This window comes from Mangifera indica, chromosome 14 (assembly GCF_011075055.1).
Source record: "Mangifera indica cultivar Alphonso chromosome 14, CATAS_Mindica_2.1, whole genome shotgun sequence".
In the NCBI taxonomy this organism is placed as follows: domain Eukaryota; kingdom Viridiplantae; phylum Streptophyta; class Magnoliopsida; order Sapindales; family Anacardiaceae; genus Mangifera; species Mangifera indica.
Window position 1 is genome coordinate 4,133,013 of NC_058150.1, and position 20,306 is coordinate 4,153,318.

The window sequence follows — 20,306 nt, forward strand, 5'->3', positions numbered from 1 at the left end:
GAGCACCATATTGAAACGGAAAAGAAAAACTTGCAACCCAACATAAATTTATCAGGACCAAAATGTGTAGACAATGTGTAGAAAAACCTTAGCCAGCTTGACATGATTGCTCTCTCTGGAGCACACAGTATTGGCTTTTCTCATTGCAGCCGTCTTGACAGCCGCCTCTACCCCGCTGTGGATCCTTCTTTAAACCTCAACAATGCCAAACGGTTGATGGCCAGCTGCCCTGAGAAAATTGGAGATCCACAGTCGTCAACCTGGAGCCTGAAACCCCAGAAGCTTGCGGTAATGTGTATTACCAAAACCTGGTTGCTGGGAAAGGCTTATTATCTAGGCTCAATGAAATAACTTCTCTATTCAGCAAAATATTATGACAAATATAGCACAACAGACTTTTCTGAATAAGAATAGTGTTATTGTACAACACTTTCAACAATAGAATCGTTCAAAATTACAGGGTAGCTGCCAATCACATTACAAATGAAACAGCAAAAATTAGAAATCTTTTCACAGTGCCCTATGCTATCTTTCTCATAATAGGCACCACACAAACTGTAGAAATTTCCACACAACGTCATTCAGAGTACAAAGACACCGCCATAAAATGGATGAAGTACTCTAGTTTTTAAAAGCTCATTTCAGTATTTGCAGGCGTGAAGCACTAGATTTTCCATAGAGGTGAGAGTAGACAATCTTTGTCCGATATACAAGGATCAAGCTTAACACAACCGCAATAATGCAGAATCCTGACATTATCATGGATGTAAGGAAGAAGCATATGGAACCTTCACACTTCAGTGGTTCATCCACCCGAGGCAAGCCTGCAAAAATAGATCCTCCGGTGTGCAGGTGGTGATGGGGATGATGTTGCTTTTCTGCTTCATGGTCGTATATAGAACTGGCAATGATACCAGAGAAAACAAGCGATCCAGCAGGATTGGCCAGTGTGAGGAAGTTGTACAAAGCCCCAAATTTTTTCAAGCCGAATAACTCAGAAGCAGCAGCTGGCACTATTGCCCAGTGGGCTCCAAAGCCAAGTCCAATCAACAAAGTGCCGATGTACATGGCACCAGGCCATCCCATAGCGAAGAAGATGTGACCAATAGACATCAAAAATTGTGCCACAGCCATTGCCACTGGCCTCGGATAAGCATAATCTCTATTCAATTGTGATGTCAGAATAAGTAAAATGACTGAACCAAAAGCATCACTAATGAAAATCAGCATAGAGACTAGAAAAATCAGATTGTACCTCACAATAATCTCAGAGAAGTACCCCCCACCAACACGGCCAAGAAAGTTCCAGATGCTGATCATAGATACAAATATGTGAGTGTTATCATACCCTAAAGACTGGCTCATTTGACCAAGATTATCTATCACGGTCAACCCTGACCCAGAACCCAGTAGAAGGGAGAAGAAGATAAGCCAAAAATCTGCCTTGATTAATGCCTGCATCAATGTAAAGTCCTCCCCTCTGTGTGGGCCCTTCCTCCTCTTAACTCTCACAGCTCCTTCTGCAGCTGCTTGGAATAATTTTGATTGCAATTGAGCAATTCGCTTCTGCCTCTCTGATGCTGGGAGCAAGTCTACATCCTTTGGTTTCTCATCTTCCACCTCACTTAATATTACCTCATGAACCTCCTGTTCAGATTTGCGAGGTTCTACTCTCTCTGATTGGGGTAGAAGGGTTTCTTCTGCCGGATCACTTGGCTCTAGACAGAAACTTAATGACACAGGAATCACAATGGGTATAATAAGAAGAATAAACAAAATTATAGTGAAAATGATTATCATAGTGTGGCTCAAATTTACTAAATCTTCAACCAGCATGACCCCCATCAGATAGGCTGCCAACAGAAGGCATATACTATAAATACATGTGAAACTTGAACCATCGGATGGTCGTACTTGTCTATGACCTCCAACAGGTCTGACAATGAACATTAGGGCAGTAACTACCATTGCCGGTCCGACTGCAACCATGAATATGAGTGATGCATGATCAGGGGAATGAATCATAGTATATATTTGTGTCAGGATTGCACCACTTAACCCAGCAAAGCCCTTCAGGATTCCCACCACAGGACCCCGACTTTTTGGAAAGTTTTGCACACAAGAAACCAGAGCAGCCGTATTGAAGTAGGTTTCACCATTGTTTCCCACAAATATAAGAATGCACATCTGCATACTGATACAGGTAAGCCACTTGACCAAGGGAAGATCGAATAAGATTGAAAAGTTTCCCTAGTTCTATTGGACAGGAAGATTGTGTGTATATAAGGTAAATATTCAAGGAATATGTTCATTATAGTTCAACAGGAATAGTAAGCAATAATTCAAGCAACCAGTATCACATCAGCCAACATTAGAGTAATGAAGTAAGCTCCCACCATAACTGAACATGTTAAAGGCTAATCCGAGCATATAAAATCAATTTCATCAATCCATCGCTTCACTTTCTCAAGATGATGTAATAAAATGACGACAACAAATATGAGTCAATATGATTAATTAAAAAAAGACTGTTGCACTAAAATTCTAGTACAAAAGTTATTCCTAGATTAATTATGAAAATATTTACTGAGAAGTATATGTCGTAAAGCATATGCTAGAAGGTATCAAGCTATCACAAGTTTGGTATGTGTCTTCTGTTGGGGAAAATGAGCATAGGATGCTTCTTTATATATCATAGTTACTACCAATTTCCACATAGAGAACTTCATACAGAATCTAGAAGGGCAAATGCTTATTGATCCATTATCATATAAAGAAAGCAACATGATATCACAAGTACAGAAGATGCCTTTTCTAAAAGGTTTGAGCATAGGATGCTTCCAAACATATCAAAACAACATTTTTCATATTAAAAAATTACATTTGGAAAAAAGGTGTATCGACCCAGCACCAGCTGAGAATCATGCAGAAACAGACGAGACCAAATATTGAAACAGGAATACAAATTTGAATCAAAATCATATTGTGAAAGTATTTTGATACTCTATTGCTCGGGAAATATTTATGATGCTGATTTTGGATTTGAACAAATATGTGATGTCGTAGTTTCCATATCAGTGCGACTAGAAGGTTCTACAAAAGTATGAACAAACTTTCAGCTAAGCGCTTGATAAACTTAAATAAAAATAGATAAATAAATAAAAGAGGATGAAACTCGAAAGAAAATAGAAGTAATTTTTTCTCCTAATATAGAGGTCTCCAGATTGGTGCACACCATGGTTCCAGAAACCAGAATTTGTAAATTGACGGTGAAAAACTTAACCACTAAAGTCATCGAATCAATAAGAATCACATCAAAAGTTCTGGTAAAACCAGTAATCATACTTTCTTGGAAACAAAAAAAGCAGTCAAACAGCATCAAGAGTATAATTAACCACCACAAATGCAAGATCTCTGATCAGAAGCATGTGTGTATGCAAGATCTAAAAAGGAAGTAAATGGAAATCACCATCCAACTCAAACGTATAGGAAAATCGACTCGCACACTATTAGTGGCAAACGCATTAAAAGCCTTTCCAAGTCAACCAACAATAGAGCAAATGTCAAAAAAATTCACCTGCAAAAACCCTTCGATTTTCTTAGATTGCAGGAACATGCTTAACCAAACAGTTAGCCACATGTTTAGCAATTCCAATGACGAAAAAACATGTTGCAAACTTAGATTGGTATCACAACACAAGTAACAAAAATCAAATAGACATTAAATCCAGTTATGACAGTCAACCTTAATGATCAAGAATTTTGGTAGAAGTAAAAGAGAGAACTTTGAGTCAGTGAATCACAGATCAAATAACGTCAACAACTAACGATCAAAACAAAAAAGAATCTATAGTTTTGATTAATACTCACAACCCACAAAGGCAAAGCAGGAGCCCGACCAGTGACAATCAACCAAACCCAACCATAACCAATGAAATTCTGAAAAGCACCAACAAGAAGAGCACCCCACAAAGGCAAGACCTCACACAAGCTACCAGCCAAAAACCCAACACTATCACCAAGATCCTTAGCCACACCGAGCCTCGCTACTTGCCTCTGATTATAGTTCAATGAACTCTTTATAACAGGCGATATACTCCCAAACAAGTACCCAATCCCCGCACATGATTGTATCCACATTGCAGCCACAAACACCAGCCATCTATTATTGATAAACGAAACAAATCTCTCTCGAAAAGAAACCATCTTTTGATGCTCCTCTCTGACCTTTGAGTTTGTTTGATGAATGAAAATAGATATCTTGATTGTAAAATTATACCTCTGGAAGCACAAATAGCAACTTTTTCTAGTGGTTTTATAGTTTGCTTACTTAGTGGCAGTCATGACGATGATGATGTGTTGCTGTGTCACCGATTATGGTAATATTTAAGGTCACTGTCCGAAAATGAAGTAGTGTTTGGACAAATTACGCAAGTACCACTGAGTCGCACTGGCTGTCTTCTTGCTGTACTCATAATGTAAGATTGAACTGACGCCATAGATATGCAAGACCAAGATACAAAGCATAATCCAGAGAGACCAAGATACAAAGCATAATCCAGAGAGGCTTTGTTTTTTTTCTGCTGGGGTTTTCCAAGATTTTTGGTTTTGATATTGGATTATAATCTGTTTTCCGTTTAAAACGAGACATCAAATATTATATTATTATTTATAAAGTAATTTTTTTTTGTAATAAATTAATATGTTACATATGATTAAGACTAAATTTGAACTGAACTGAGTTCGAATTTAAACTTAATTTGGTTTGTATATAATAGAGCTCGAGTTTGAGCTCGAGCTTGTGAAAGTAAGGCTCAAACTCGGTTTTTAACTATTTCGTTATTAAAACGATATAGTTTTAATACATATTAATCGAAATGATATTGTTTTGTATTAAAAACGAGCTTGTATAAAGTTGACTTATTTGAAGTTTGTTTGAACTCAAATAAATTTGATTCAAATCTAATCCTACAGATAATAGTCAAAAATAAAAGGGTAAAAAAAAAATCTTTGTTAAACTTGTGTACTAATTTTAGTGGGTATCATTAGCTTTGTTAAACTTGGAAGCAAGAGATAAATGGACTGAGAATAATTAAAGTTGAGAGATCAAACCTTACAAAAAAAATAAGGCCAAAAAACTATTTCCCCTCCAAGGTTACTTGAAATACCATATGTTTTTTTGCCCTTTTTTAAGTTTAAAAAAATCAGACTCGTACCCATCATTTACTTTTGGTAGTGAATTTGATTAAATAAAAGGAAAACAAAAGTTATTTTGTACATTTTTTTTTCAAAATGACGTACGTGTGAAGGTGAATTATAATTTTTTTTTAAAATATTAAAAGTGTTAATGAAAATTTAAATGGTTTTAGAAATTTGGAAAAAGTATAGGAGTTTTTCTTTAATTTTAAAATTTTAATATGTTTTTTTGATATTTTCAAAAATAATAGTTACATTTTCAAAGAATTGAATAAAACACAATATTTTAAATTAATTTTAATATATTTAGAGGTTTGAATGACAAATATTTAAACTATTAAGATATATTAGTACTTTAACATTTATATTAAAGGTTAATAATAATGTTATAATTTTAATAAAATGATAAAACAATCATTTTCAAGAAAATTAAACAAAATTTACTAATAAAAAAAGTCATTGAGTAAGAATTTTACCTTTTAGAACCGAAAAAATGAAAATTTGTCATTTTATCAAACCGTTGGCCGGAAATAGTCATCTAGCCTAAAAATAAATTACATGATTGATTTGAAGAGTATTTGATCACTTTATACGTCTATAGGACTTCTTGTAGTTGTATTATTTTTTTAAGTAGATAGAAAATATTATTAGACTAACATTTATTATAGACTTTAGTAAGCCAATGATTATAATATGTCTTCGAAACACTACCATAAATGGGAATAAAATTGTAATATCTCCTAATAATTTGGTTAAAAAGATATCTCTTTCTTGGTTTATGTATTATAACATATACATGTGAAGCCGCATTAATTAAATTGGATTGGATTGGATTGGATTAGAAAAGAAATATCATACCCGGTTGTGATAAATGTGTTAACTTTAATTATCAAGTCAAATCTTAACCTAATTTGATTAAATAATTGTGAGATCAATAATTTGATTTAAAATTTATTTTATTTAATATAATTAATTCAGTTTTAAAAATAAAGATCTAATTCAGGTAAGATTTTTTGTTAAAAAAATTTAGATTTAATTATTAATAAAATTATATTTATCCATTTTGATATTACAAATAAATTCATATTTATATATGTTTAAATTTTAAATTAAGAATAAAATAATATTTAATCATATTATAAATATATATAAATGAGTATTTATTTATATATTTAAAATAATTAAGTATAATATAGGTAGGACCGACTGTATTGAACTTACCCACATGCTACATTTTGTCCTTTGCCACAGAGCAACTAAAGAAGAAGAGAAAACGAATTTTGTAACATCAATTAATGAGTAAAAAACAGAAGAAATTTGGTTCTGTTACATGGATTCTTGATCTTAAAGGCCATCTTGACAACAAAAATTATACTTTGTTTAATAGGAGATGAATAAATAATTTCAATTTGGTTGTCGAAGAAGAAAAAGGCGACCATTTCATGTTGTAGAGAGGAAAGCTACCGAATTGGATTTAATATTTTAGAGCCATTAAAATAGAGAGAGTCATTTTCAAGCTTTTTTATTTTTTTAATGAAACATTACAATTTTTTGTTGTACATTTATCATCTAATATTATCAAGATTTTTTTTTTTTTTAAATATCAATACACATTATTGTATGGTTAGAGGTTTCCCAGATCAAACTTCCAAGTATAAACGATTAAGTTGACACTTATGTACATCGTGTTCTTTAGACTATTTAAGAACATATGAAAAATAATCTCAATCATTTAAGTTAAGTTAGTAACACATGTCATTAATATAACAAGGTAGATGAGTTCTGTCCAACAAAATTTTATCACAAGTTAAACCATCATAGCAACCGTTCAACATTGGAAATGTTGTTTTCATGATGTATTTTGAAGTAAATATCACCAATCATTTATGTGTTACTTATTTGTACATAAAGATGAAAGTTTTTGAAACTCTACTTGCACATAAAAAACAAGGGATAATTCATATGCAATCAAACTTTTTTTAGTTAAACACACATAAATAACACTAAAGAGATGATTATCATGCATATAAAAACTAAATAAACGAATGACATGTAGTGAACTACCATGTCATCTATACACTAATATACAACACAAAACAAACAAAAGACCTAGAGAGCAAAAATAAAAACTCTTCATGGTCAACTTTTACCCATAATCTCATCAACCCATCTTTTTCATCCCTTGTCATTACGAGATAATGAGCAATTCCTATAAAATTAAGAGCACACGATCCTCCAATTTTCATAACAATAGAGTATGACAGTCTCCAATTTGTCATATAACCTTACCTTTTATCCAATAAATTAAAGATTGTACATAGACATCATGACAATACTTACAACACTCATGATGTTATGCTGCCAAATTATAATTATAAATAATAACAATATAACAATAAATGTAAGTTTCAAATAATAAACCGAATCACCTTAAAAAACAATACTCTTTCATCTCAATTTCTCTACTATTCTTAATCTTTTATATACAATTGCGTTCATGATTTGATATACTTTTTGTCAATACGATTTTCAACAACAATAGACAAGCTAAAATTTAATATAAAAGTTCATTCTAAATACTATAAACATTACTTTAGCCTTAAAGTTTAGAGTATTATTATTTTTGTGTGACATCATTTTAATATATAATTTACTTATTAAAACACTATTAAAAGAATAATACTAAATAAATTTATTATCAGTATATAAATATGTATATATTTATATATATAATTAAATATTATTTTATTTTTAATTTAAAACTATTCAATTAAAATTTTAATAACTTTTTCGGATAACATTTGAAAAGGACCTTAGATTCAGAATCTTTTCATTTAAAAGCAAGAAAACGTGGGAGCTTTTTCATTGTTTTTATTTATTATAATATTTTTTTTACCGTTCCACAAACCAAAAGCGCACTTATTGTAATATCTTGTGTCGTTTTGTCCCTCAATGTCCCGTTGATCATGTAAACGAAAGGAGGATTTGTTTCCGTTTCCCATTATAATTTTAATTTTATTGAGTTTTATTATTTTAACCATATTTATGTAGAGTTAATACCAAACATTTTGATGTATTAATATTACATTAATTTTATTTTTATAATTATAATTAATATTCATTATCTAATAATAAAAAATTATATCAAATAATATTAGAAACATTATTACAATATCTAACCATATATGATTCATAATTTAGTATATAATACAAATAGATAATGATACATATCATAAAATATATCAAATTAATACGATATAATATATATTATTGATATACTTAAAAATAATAATAATATAATAAAAATATATAAAAAAATTTAAGTTTTTTAAAAATATTTATAATATTTTTTAAAATGGTAAAACAATATAACGTGAGGTGCCGAATAATTAATAATAACCTACATAAAATATGTTGGGCTTGGAGTAGGCAGGTCACGGGCCCAGTTATTGATCTTTCTTTTTCATTATTCAGGTCAAATCTCCCAGCATAATCATTGTAAAAAAAATTCTTTTCACTAGAAAAATTACCTGCCAAAATGAAGATTTTCTTTTGCGCTATTATGAAAAAGAGAGCATAAGTTTACGAGGAAAGCTTTGTTTCTGTTTTTGCGAAAGAAATTTTTGCTTATCACTGTTTATCTTTGATATTGGGATGACGGGAGATTTTCGTTTTTTCCCAGAAGAAAAATTTAAAATTTTTCACTTTTTTCTCTTTTTGCACTAAAAAAATAATAAAATATTTATTATGTGTTAAAATTTATTTATAATAATTTAAAATTTTTAAAAATAATTCAATATATAAGAATATAAAAAATATGTAAAAAAAAAATGGGATAGAAGATATATTTATCTCTATTTTGATAACGATTTTTATTATAATATTTTAATCATTTTCGTTTTTGTTTTTATCAGGAAATCTCTTTTCTATTTACAAAGATATAGGCCGAGGATTCGGTTTCACATATTGAATTGATATCTCTATTCATGAGTGAGTTGGGAAACAAAATGAGCAAAATTTTATTCTTTTCTTTAAAGCCCGCCACTCATGGCAAAATGGTTGAGCTTTGCCCCATGTAGAAGTGTGCTTCAAAAATGAAAGTTGTCATTTAGGATGAAAGACAGACGACTATAGTCAATAATAAGATTGAGTGGCTAATAAAATAATTGAAGTATCGGTGTGGGGTGGAGCTTAATTTGTTTGAAATTTGAAGCAAGAATAGAGAGAAGAGCGCAATGGCCAGTTGGACACAACAAATATGGAATCAACTAGTCAAATTTCAATCCTGTATTAAGCATAGCGTGATTCAGGAGGAAATCCATAAAAAGCCAAGTACCAGATTTTTCAACTCAATAAGCAACCAGATTCTCAGAAACAGAAAGAGCTTTTCTATTTTTAACCACTCAAACTTTATGCTTATTGATTACTATCATTGAAAAAGAAATCTCAATGTATTTAAATTCAAGGAACCCATGATGCTTCAATTCTTCTTTCTTTACTGATTTCCTCTGATGTTTGACCTCATCGCAAGAAAACAAGGGAAGAAACTCCTAGTCTTGTAGTTTATGTGGAAATGGTGAAGCTTCCTTGGATTGGAATGGTAGGTGCATGTGATGATGTGAAAAAGGAAATTATGAAATGTGAATTCCAATAGCTTGATTCCCTTATCTTCACTTTTCCTAGTCTCTATTTCTTGTCTCTTCTTCCCAAAGCAAAACTTGTCCTTTTATAATAAAAACCCTCTTCTTTCCCATTTCATTCCCACTCTAAATTTCCTTTTGTCATTTGAAATTTGATCCATAATCCAAAGCTATACCCACCAGCCAAGATGTCAGATTGGGGGCCTGTTTTTGTAGCGGTGGTGCTCTTCATCCTGTTAACGCCAGGCTTGCTCATTCAAGTTCCGGGCCGTAACAACTGTATAGAGTTTGGCAATTTTCAGACGAGTGGAGCTTCCGTTCTGGTTCATTCCATTCTTTACTTTGCTCTCATCTGTATCTTCTTGTTGGCTATTGGTGTTCATATTTACGTGGGCTCATAGCTTTCTGAATTATTTGTTATCTTTTCCTCCGTTTTCTTTTGGGTGATAATGAACTGAAACTCTTTATTGAATTATAGATCTAGTTCTCCGGCTTACATGACCAGGGAAACTGTATAGTTTTGCATTAGTTTTATGAAATTCTTATAACATATATGAAATTTGATTGGTTTGTATAACTTAATGCCTAAAGTACTGGTGTTGATTTAGCTGAGATAGAATTTTACAATCAATTGTTTGGGGGAAGATTTGACCAATTTAAAATTTGCCCAGATTGCATCCACCTACAATATTATCGATCTGAGCTTAGCAGCCATTATTGCTGATAGGTTAGAGCGATGGCTGAGCCCTTCAACTCGCTTACTCTTTTTTGTTCATGAATTTTCTGAATGTTTTCGCCGTTGTTATTATTTCCAGAATGGTCGGGAGATACCGGTTATGAATCGAACAAAGCAACTGAGGCTCTTAATCTGTCACCATGTCTATATTAGTTTAAATTCAGTGTTTTCTTATGTTCTGATAATCAAAAAGCCATTGTATTAACCTGGCTTCAAATACAAATATCAAAGTTAAGAGAAACAGAGGCTAAAATCCAGAGGGTGACCTTGGAACTCTGGAGTTCATATAAACTATAATCTTTTGACGAACGCAAAAGTCAAGTCTTTATGAAAGCTTAGGTTATTCTGAACATGGATGGTAACTGAAAGAATGAATTGAAGTAACAAAAATTCATTTTCCAAGTTGCAAGTAAGCCAAGAAGGTGTATGCGTTAATTTGCTCAACTTTCAGAGATACAGTTAGCTTCATAGGCGTAGAGGTGTAGCTGAAGAACAATAATGAAATAAAACAAGAAACAAACCATAGAAAACGGTATGCAAAAACATGGCAGCCTCACAAGTCTTCATGTTGAAAAACCACTGGGCCGATTCTTTCCAGGGATTTGCAACACCAACCCAGGAGCCAGAAACGCAAACAGAGCTGCCGCTATGAGCGGAGTAGCCCATTAATTCATCCTAAACTTCAACGAGAATACAAAATACTTCTTTGAGCATTTAAATGATAAAGAATAAATTAGGTGCTATCTTTCATAAGATGACCATATCAGTAAATTGAATCTACCCAGCCCACCGTATCAAAAAGGAGGACGTGGCTCAGTTTTATAAAGCCAGTTACTATCCAGCACATGCATCATCAAGACCAGAAAGGAGACACGCAACCCATTAAATGTCTTTTTTGCGATTGCAAAATCTTATTATACCCTACCATTATTACTTTCGCTCTTCACTTACTCGGTTAGTGCCTTCTCATCTTTTACGTTTCATTAAAGCTAGCGGCCAATTACTTAATTTGTTTAACCTTTTCTTCATCTTTCATCAATGGCTGACTGGGGCCCCGTTCTTATTGGTGTGGTACTCTTTGTGTTGCTGCAACCGGGGCTTCTGTTTCAGTTACCGGGACACGGCCGCTGCTTGGAGTTTGGCAGCATGAAGACCAACGGCAAGGCTGTTGCTGTTCACACTCTTATCTTCTTTACGCTCTATGCCATCCTCATCTTGGCTGTTCACGTCCACATCTATACCGGATGAAATAGCTTCTATATAACAGATCTGAATGCGGGAATGTAGGGTTTGGTTTTTGTTTGCATCATTTCAATTCGTTTAAGACCAAAGCCTGTACGTTTAGGCAGTTATTTGAGCTTAAGAAAGAGTAAAAAAATGGAGACCAATTTTTCTGTGTATTTGCCTGAGTGTTTTGGCTGTATTAGTTCTAAATTTCAGAAGAGACTTCATATTTGGAACTTTGTTTACTTTTTTCATTTTTGGGTTTCATTGCTCTGCATCCTTGATTGGGATAGAAATTAGGCAAAGGAGCTCTTAGTGTACAGGAAATAAGGTCATTGAAATGACACTCTTTGCTTTCGGCAACAACCAGAAACTGAAGCAGATAGAAAGTTCTGTCAGCGTTTTTCGATCAAACCCTGGTAAGTCATCATTATACAATTGTGCAAAACAGCACAACACAAGCACAAGGCCAATTGACAGCCTCAGACTAGTCAAATTTCATGTAGAATTGACAAACATAGTGAAAAGATTTCATTATTATACACTTCTTTCCATGTTGAAACAAAATGCACAGACGCCACTCAACCATAAGTAACACGAAGCTCATGAAAAGAAAAAATAAAATTAGAATAGACAAAGCCGGCAGAGTTAGAAGCCCCAACTTCATTCAAAAACGAAAAAAAGAACTTTGGTCAATTAAAATGTATGTGAATGCCAACTGCAATTATCAAGATAGTGATTATGCAGAAGTATAAAACCGCATGAACGAGGATGGCGATTCCACTGGTGTACATGTTTCCGAACTCTATAATCCTGGTTCTGGCCGGCAGCTGGAAGAGAAGCCCCGGTGACAAAAGGATGAACAAAACCACAGAGACAATAACAGGTCCCCAATCTGCACTCATCTTTCTTTCTTTGTTTATTCTCCTCTCTTAGTTTCTCTCTCAAAGTGGGAGTTTGAAAAACTGAGAGTTTTTTGTGAGTTGTAAAATTGTCAAGAAAGTGATGTTCATGTCTATTATGTAATAGAATCAGAGTGCTAAATTTCTTGGTGGCGAAGAGATGGGGATGCAAAACTTAATAGGGAAAAAGACGGTTTGAAAGGGAGGAAAGTTATGATAATGGTAGTGGGTTTGCTTTATAAAGACGGAAAGATTAACACATTCTTTACAATTAATTTCCCATTGTTTTTCATTTGAATGCTGTCTTTTTGGTAGCTTTAAGAGAGTGATGAAGGTGGATCCTTAACTAAAGATTTCATTAGAGACAAAAGCAGGTGCATTTGTAAAGAAGAGGAGCCAAGACTATATGTTTCCGGATTGCTTCCTTGCGTGGTTTCACATTTCTTTCAGAAAAAGAACTAATACAAATGTTCGAGGGAGGTGGACAGAGACTAAAAGCAGATGAGCCCTCATTCAATCTTTCAATGGGCCGGACTGCGAGTTTGAGGAATGTCAAGGGATCAAACAAAGTATATTGTTTTCCTAAATTATCCCTCAACTTTAAAAATCTTAAATACTCACTCATAGAATATTAAGTCTGTTAGTTTAAAAAAAAAAATCGTCAATTTATTTGTAATATTAAAAATAAATTAAAATTTAATCTATCTTCCCCTTAAACCTAAAAACTAAAAAATTTTCTCCTATGTCAAATTTTAAAAAATAACGTATCCCTCCTATGGTTTAGTTTTCAGTCTCTAGCACTATATTTGGCGTCATCGCCGATGATGAAGAATCCCCAACTCATTACTATACTTTGATAGTCTCTTTCCTCTCCTCTGGAACTTCGACTGATGAAGCTCTTCGTCTTGTCAAACGAAGTCAAAGAGCTTCGTCTTCCCAAACAAAGTTGAAGAGCTTTGTCTTCCTAGATGAGATCTTCGTCGGTCGGAGTTCTAAAAGAGGAGAGAGAGACCATCAAAGGATGGTGATGCGTTGGAGCCTCTTCATCACTGGAGACTGAAAACTAAACCCTAGAGGGAGAAATGTTATTTTTTAAAACTTGACTTAGAGGAAAAACTCTTTGTTTTTAAAGTTTAAGTGAGAAAAAATATTAAATTTTAAAAGATTAGAGTTTCATTAACTTTAACCGCTCATAGATGGGTGTTGGAGATTTTCAAAATTAAGAGAGAGGAATTAGGAAAATAACATACTTTGGGTGGGAATAAGTCCTTTGGCCATGTCTAGGGGTGGATACGAGCCGAGTTCAACTCAAAGATCTTTTGATTCAAGTTTGACTTAAATAAAAAATACTTTGAATCAAGTTTGTTGAACCAATTAAAGGCGTCGTGAGTTCAGTTTGAATAAAAAATCATTTAATTCAGTTTAACTCAAGTTCAACTCAAATATATAGCTCGAATCAATAATTTAAATTCATGGTTTCGTTTGGTTCAAATTCATGGCTTGAATCGATTATTCGAATTTGTAGTTCATTGATAAAATAACTTTGTTTTACCCCAAATAATATACAAAATCACTAATTCAAGTTAAACTGAGTTACAAATTTAGACTATGAATTTTGTTTAATCCAAACCACGAATTTGAATTAAATCAAGTTATAGATTCGAATTATCAATTCTCACTATAAATTTATATTAAACTTGAGTCAAACTTAATCGAAAACCTCATAACTTAAATTCAGTTCAATTTAAAAAATAAATCAAATCATTTAAATATAATTTAATTTAAATTTAAATTAAATGAATTTAGATTAAACCGAAGACTAACTCGGATCTAACCCTAGGAGTGCCTAATCCAATTCCACTTGGACACGCCGCGACCAACAGTGCCGCTCACGGAGATGCACGTGCACGTAGCTGTCAAGTGTTGTAGAATCCAATGCACATCTGTCGGTACGTTCACCTTTTCTTCACCCTCGTGTTCTCTCTCTCTTCATTCAGCATCTTTCATCTTGGTCAATCTAAATCTATCGATCTTCTTCAAACTCCCAGTATATCCTGCTACACATTTTTTCTGATAAGAGAATGGCAGATTGGGGGCCAGTAGTTGTAGCCACTGTGCTTTTTGTGCTACTGAGTCCAGGATTGTTGTTCCAGCTTCCTGGTAAAGGTAGAGTTGTGGAGTTTGCCAACATGCAGACCAGTGGCCCCTCCATCTTTGTTCACACCATCCTTTTCTTTGCCCTCATCACCATCTTCGTTATTGCTATTGGTGTTCATGTCTACACAGGCTAGTGTCTGCTCATCTATATTAACCTATGCCCTTTCTATTTTTCTTCTTGTTTGCTTGTTTTTATCTCTGCTGATAAAATTTTTCGGTTATTGTAACTGGGTAAGTCATGTAATCCTGTAATCAAGAAGCTATCGTTGATCCATCACCGATCTGCAACACTAGTCCTGTCTTCATTTTTTATTTAAATTTTTATTGAATATTGCTGCTTCTGGAATTATGTAAATTTTGGCTTTGTTAGTAACTTCAATCTTTGCTATGAGAAAAAAGAACTTTACTGTCTGTTACAGCAAAATTTTGACTCAGAAGTCACTGGGAACAGCAAATGGTAAATAAGAAACCCTCATTAAGCTAAAAGCAAATTGAATACAACCAACCACTATATCATTAGTCAAACTGAACAAGCTATAAATCTGACATAAGAGCTAAAAGATGAGAAAATTTCTCCACTCTTCTCTGTTTAAGCAGAACTATCCATCCCTTGAATGAAAAATATGTTTCATCTTTCATTTGTATACAACTAGACTTTTTATATGCAGCCATTGACTAGCTTACCCATTAAGATCTCTTGCAAGGGTATAGAATGCCCTTGAATTCATGACTCAGTAACTGTTAATGGGTTCAGTCTAAATTTATAACTACTACTCATACACACAAAAAGTGTTTGTATGTGGGGAAAAAATGATGTGATTAGTATAGAACTTTGGTAAGGAGGGTTTATTAGATAGCTCTAGATAGGTATAAAGTAGAAATTTTATAACTGGGGAGCAGTAAAACAGTACAAGGGTTTTATTGGATGAAAGGTTCATACTGGGCTTTTGATCCCTTAAATCAATTGAAATTCCAATCTGCCTAGAGTCCTTCTCCTTGATCTACATGGGGAGGAAAAGTTGAAGCAAAAAGAACCCTCAAGTTAATTACCCAAAGAAAAGGAGGATGACAAGTTGCTAACGTGCTATCCTCTGCCTGTCAAGCAACTCATGTAGCAACAACTTGACCGTAGATGAAGCAGTTTTCGCAGAACAGACATATGAGCAAAAATCCCAAGTTAGACTGCACACTAGCTAAGGCAAAAAAATGGTTCGATCTCCATCCAAATTAATAAAGGAGCAAGATTTATCGGTGATGTTCTTTTACTTCCTAGCCTGGTCAGATGATGGGAAATGGTTACTCACTGTATTGTATGAAGTTTCTTGAGCAATATATGACTCAAATGGGTACATATTTCATGTGTATAATCATATGACTGATTAATTTTAAATTAAAATTAAAGTAATATACAAATATGTAATGACACGTATAAGTATGAAATGCATAAAATTGCTCGAAAGAAAATGTCCGCAACAATGGCTCAATTAATAGAGTCTTGAAACCAGAAATTAAAACTACAAAAAATAGAAAATATCAAAACACACGGATATCCAATGGAGAGTTTGATTCATAATCCCAATTCACCTCATTTGACATCTTGTCCCAGATAATCAGACTAACAGCAGAACAGGGAAAGCAAAAATAAAGAGAGAGGCTTACCAAGCACAATCCCAGAACAAAAGAATGAGCGACCCAATTGAAACCCACTTGAATATAATAGTAAACCCAAACCAATGGTAAACCAAGAAGGGTTTGCTACTGGGGAATTATTAGATTAACCAACAATAGTAAACCAACTGAAATTTTGTTAAGAGGGGTTTGGTTTAATTACAAAATTTCGCTAAAAGACTTATTCACATTTAAGGTTTAATTCATTTCCAAAAATTTCACCTCCAAATTTCAAAATACCTAAATATTTATCCGTCATCTCATTTCTGTTAAATTTTATTATAAATGTGAAAAGTAAAAATATTATTTAATATTTTTATTTAAAGAAAAAAATTTATATGATGAGTATTTGAAATTTTAAAATTAGACAAATGAAAATTTAGAAAAAAATTAAACCTGAGATACAAAATTATAGTGTCACCTGTATTACTTACCACAATTTTTTATTTTTTGACAAATCATATAAAATAATATAACTTATAAAACAGCTGATACTTGAGTGCTGGACGCCCCTTAATTGATGTTGCTCTCTAATGTTTAGTTACAATTTCTTTTTAATTTTTACTGTTTAACGATAAGCTCCACGGTTTTCGGCTCGGTTGATGATGAAAGAAGACGAGTAGGTGGAGGAATTTGCCGGGATTCGCCGAGTTCGGAGGTTGGTACGAAGTGGCTACTCGTTGGGCGCAAAGATGGCCCAGATACCTGATTTTCGTGGGCTGGTGGGAAATATCCAACATCTGAGGCTAAGATTGAAGCTCAAGGTTTTGAGGCCCATAAACAAAATAGCCTGAACAATAAATGCTTTATGTAAAACTTGGGTTCGAACCTTTATTATGTTTGTAAAATTTTGATTTGTCTAATATAGTAATTATGAGTTTTATCACTATATCTCAGATTTATCTGTCCTATAAATACAGACGAGATCCCTGGTTAACAAAATAAATAAATAATTAAATAAATAAAGGTCTTATGTATTACAAGTTACAAAAATAACAAGACAATTCTACTTTCACTCATAAGAGTACGTTTATATTGTTTATTGTGAAGATTCTACGAACGAGAAGCACACAAAATTATAGTTGTAATTTTACATGAGAAATAATGATGAATAGAGAATTTTTAAATTGCTTCGATTTGTTTTTCAAAAACTTATATCAATTATTATATTTTTTACTGTCTAAAATAAATTCAGTAGAGTAATGCTATTAGATACGATATATGTCGTCACTTTGTATTTATACAATTATGTACTTATAAAACAAGAGGAAATGATAATATTGTAAATACATAAGATGATATACCTAGATTAGAGCACGTACAATCTAAATACCTAAAAAAGTTTGACTTCTAAGAAAATTTCATTGACCGTGCCATCCTGTAAGAGTAGGAGATAATTATGTATAGAGATCATTTTTATTATATTTTATTATTTATATTTAATTTTAAGAAGATTTCCCTACAAGTGGATTCTAAACGTGAAAGATAATCATTTATATGATTTTCATTTTTACAAATTCAGATATACTTTCATGAATATCTTTTCTTTATTGATTTGACATAAGATTTTCTTTTGATATTTTAGATATATGTCACTGTTACAAAATCTAGTGTTACCCACAAAAGTTGAAGATTTTATATGACTGATAAATAGATAAATAAAAATAAACAGAAATCATCATATCTTGTAAAATCTTATAAAAATAATAATTATATGAGAGAGTATCCAATTCCTAAAATAAAATACTGCAATAATATTCCTACGGCGCCACTTAATCTACAGAATATGATTAACTTATTGCTTTGATTAATTTACTGAACCTTCGAAGAAAATGGAATGCAGCTCATTGATGTACACAAAGCTCCACACAAATGGTGGAACCCTCTTTACCTTGGATATTTAAAAGGCTGGTTGGTCTGTTCTGTGGGCGTAAGAAAAAGAAAGATGGCCTACCAACGAAAGACAGAAGTAAAGCATCCATCGCCAAATTCAGTCTCAGTTCGATGAAACAATCTATGGCTGTAATATCTCTTCTTTTGCACGATTGATGAACAAATATTTATAAACCCTAATAAAAGAAGTTGCAGAGAAGATTAGAATCATGGGCAAATCAGTGGGGTCAATGGAACCTAAAGATAAAGACCCATCGAAGACAGCCATGAATTCGCATGCCAAAGAACAGTTTGCTGATCTTTAACTCTCGTCATAAACTAAAATATTCTGTATTATTTTGAACTCCAAATCCAGAAATTTGGATAAAAAAGAGAGTGCGCTTTTGGTCCATATATGCAAATAGTCTTCATCGCTTTACACATCAAAAGCACGGTGCATGCATGAGAGGTATAGTGTGAAATGGAAATCGTCCATTAATTCTTCAAAAGCCATCGAAAAAATCATCAAATTCACATTAATGTGACACATTATTTTAGTTTATAAGGATGGTTCGTTGGTCTAATTTGCTTCTTTAAATTTCCTGGAATTTTCGATATAATTAAAACCCCCTAATGGGTTTCAATGTTAAAAAATTTTCTAATATTTACTAATATTAATTATAATTTTGGTTTAATCCAGTAATTAAATAATTAAATAATAATTTATAGATAAAATAAAAATAAGTATAATACACTTAAAATATTATAATATAAATAAATAATATTAGTATGAATTTTAACATTTGTTAGACCTTTGTAAAATTCATTAATCTAATATATATTGGTTAAATTTTTATTCTGAAATCAATGCAATATAACTTTATCCATTAAAAACTTTTATTCAGAGAGGTTTCAAAAGTGAAGAACTAATCATTCTAATACAGTTAATTTCTATACCAATATAAATTCATATAGTATGACATTTTAGATATTTTTATAATCTTAAAGAATTTCAATTCAATGTTTCATAACCTTGTCTAGATCATATGAATGATTTTATATTTGAAATCTTACATTAAGAATAAATTAAAAGCATCCCAACAAACACCCACTTGTTATGGTGTGGTGATGGACTTATCGATCAGGAAGAAAGAATATTTTATGGTCAAACTTTTGAATATCAAGAAACTTGTTGCTGTCACATGTCCGAGTACAGCAAACCATGCCAACTTGCTGGAGACTACGTACTATGGTATCCTTGACCGTATTTGCCTCTGGTTATTCATAAAATTTATGAAAAAATTCCCATAAATTTCTTTAAAATATCTAGTTTTCTTTTTTGGTGCTAAACATACCATATTCTTGTAGGTTATAAAATAAGATAATGCATGCGTGTAAAATAGATAAAAGGTGAATGTATGTATCTTTTTCCTAAATTTTTGCTGTTGTTCCCAAAGGAATTAAGAAAAAATAATTGTAGAGGATAAGAATTTTTTTATTCTTTTACCTTAGGCAATAGAAAGGAATATTTATTGTGCACACTTTTTATCCTAATCAACTCTTAATAATAAAATATTAAAAATTAGTGATCTAATTGACTATACATTAAGATAATAATAAAAAGAAATGATAATTAGTAATCTTAATTAAAGATAATGACAAAACTTGATTTCAGTGATTGTTTGATAGATGAGTTTGATTTGGTGAATTACTTGATTGAAGGAGATTAATTTGATTTAAAGAATTGCTTGAAAAACGAACTTGGTTTGAGGAATTGTTTGATTGAAGGAGACGAATTTGATTTGAAGGATTGTTCGATAGATGAGCTTGATTTAAGGAATTACTTTATGGAAGAAAATGAGTTTGATTTGATGAATTGCTTGATCGAAGGGAATGAACTTGATTGGACGG

General features: G+C 32.4%; 5 protein-coding genes and 1 pseudogene across 5 annotated transcripts; 3 read left to right on the forward strand and 3 right to left on the reverse strand.

Annotated features, from left to right (window-relative positions):
- Positions 1-383: 383 nt before the first annotated feature.
- On the reverse strand, positions 384-4,289 carry LOC123195938 (protein NUCLEAR FUSION DEFECTIVE 4-like). The gene is made up of 3 exons (XM_044609808.1): positions 3,871-4,289; positions 1,256-2,187; positions 384-1,162 (listed from the first exon to the last, which is right to left on the reverse strand). The coding sequence occupies exons 1-3, from the start codon at positions 4,204-4,206 to the stop codon at positions 637-639; spliced, it is 1,794 nt and encodes a 597-aa protein (XP_044465743.1). The 5' UTR covers positions 4,207-4,289; the 3' UTR covers positions 384-636.
- A 5,312-nt stretch (positions 4,290-9,601) lies between these two features.
- On the forward strand, positions 9,602-10,332 carry LOC123195794. The gene has a single exon (XM_044609635.1). The coding sequence runs from the start codon at positions 10,025-10,027 to the stop codon at positions 10,235-10,237; it is 213 nt and encodes a 70-aa protein (XP_044465570.1). The 5' UTR covers positions 9,602-10,024; the 3' UTR covers positions 10,238-10,332.
- Positions 10,333-10,896: 564 nt separating this feature from the next.
- On the reverse strand, positions 10,897-11,260 carry LOC123195792 (annotated as a pseudogene).
- Positions 11,261-11,469: 209 nt separating this feature from the next.
- Positions 11,470-11,972, forward strand: LOC123195796. The gene has a single exon (XM_044609637.1). The coding sequence runs from the start codon at positions 11,611-11,613 to the stop codon at positions 11,818-11,820; it is 210 nt and encodes a 69-aa protein (XP_044465572.1). The 5' UTR covers positions 11,470-11,610; the 3' UTR covers positions 11,821-11,972.
- Positions 11,973-12,304: 332 nt separating this feature from the next.
- LOC123195795 lies at positions 12,305-13,020 on the reverse strand. The gene has a single exon (XM_044609636.1). The coding sequence runs from the start codon at positions 12,699-12,701 to the stop codon at positions 12,489-12,491; it is 213 nt and encodes a 70-aa protein (XP_044465571.1). The 5' UTR covers positions 12,702-13,020; the 3' UTR covers positions 12,305-12,488.
- Positions 13,021-14,665: 1,645 nt separating this feature from the next.
- LOC123195918 lies at positions 14,666-15,210 on the forward strand. Its single transcript, XM_044609780.1, has one exon. It carries the CDS (start codon positions 14,780-14,782, stop codon positions 14,987-14,989), a length of 210 nt encoding a protein of 69 aa, XP_044465715.1. The 5' UTR covers positions 14,666-14,779; the 3' UTR covers positions 14,990-15,210.
- The last annotated feature ends 5,096 nt before the right edge of the window (positions 15,211-20,306 follow it).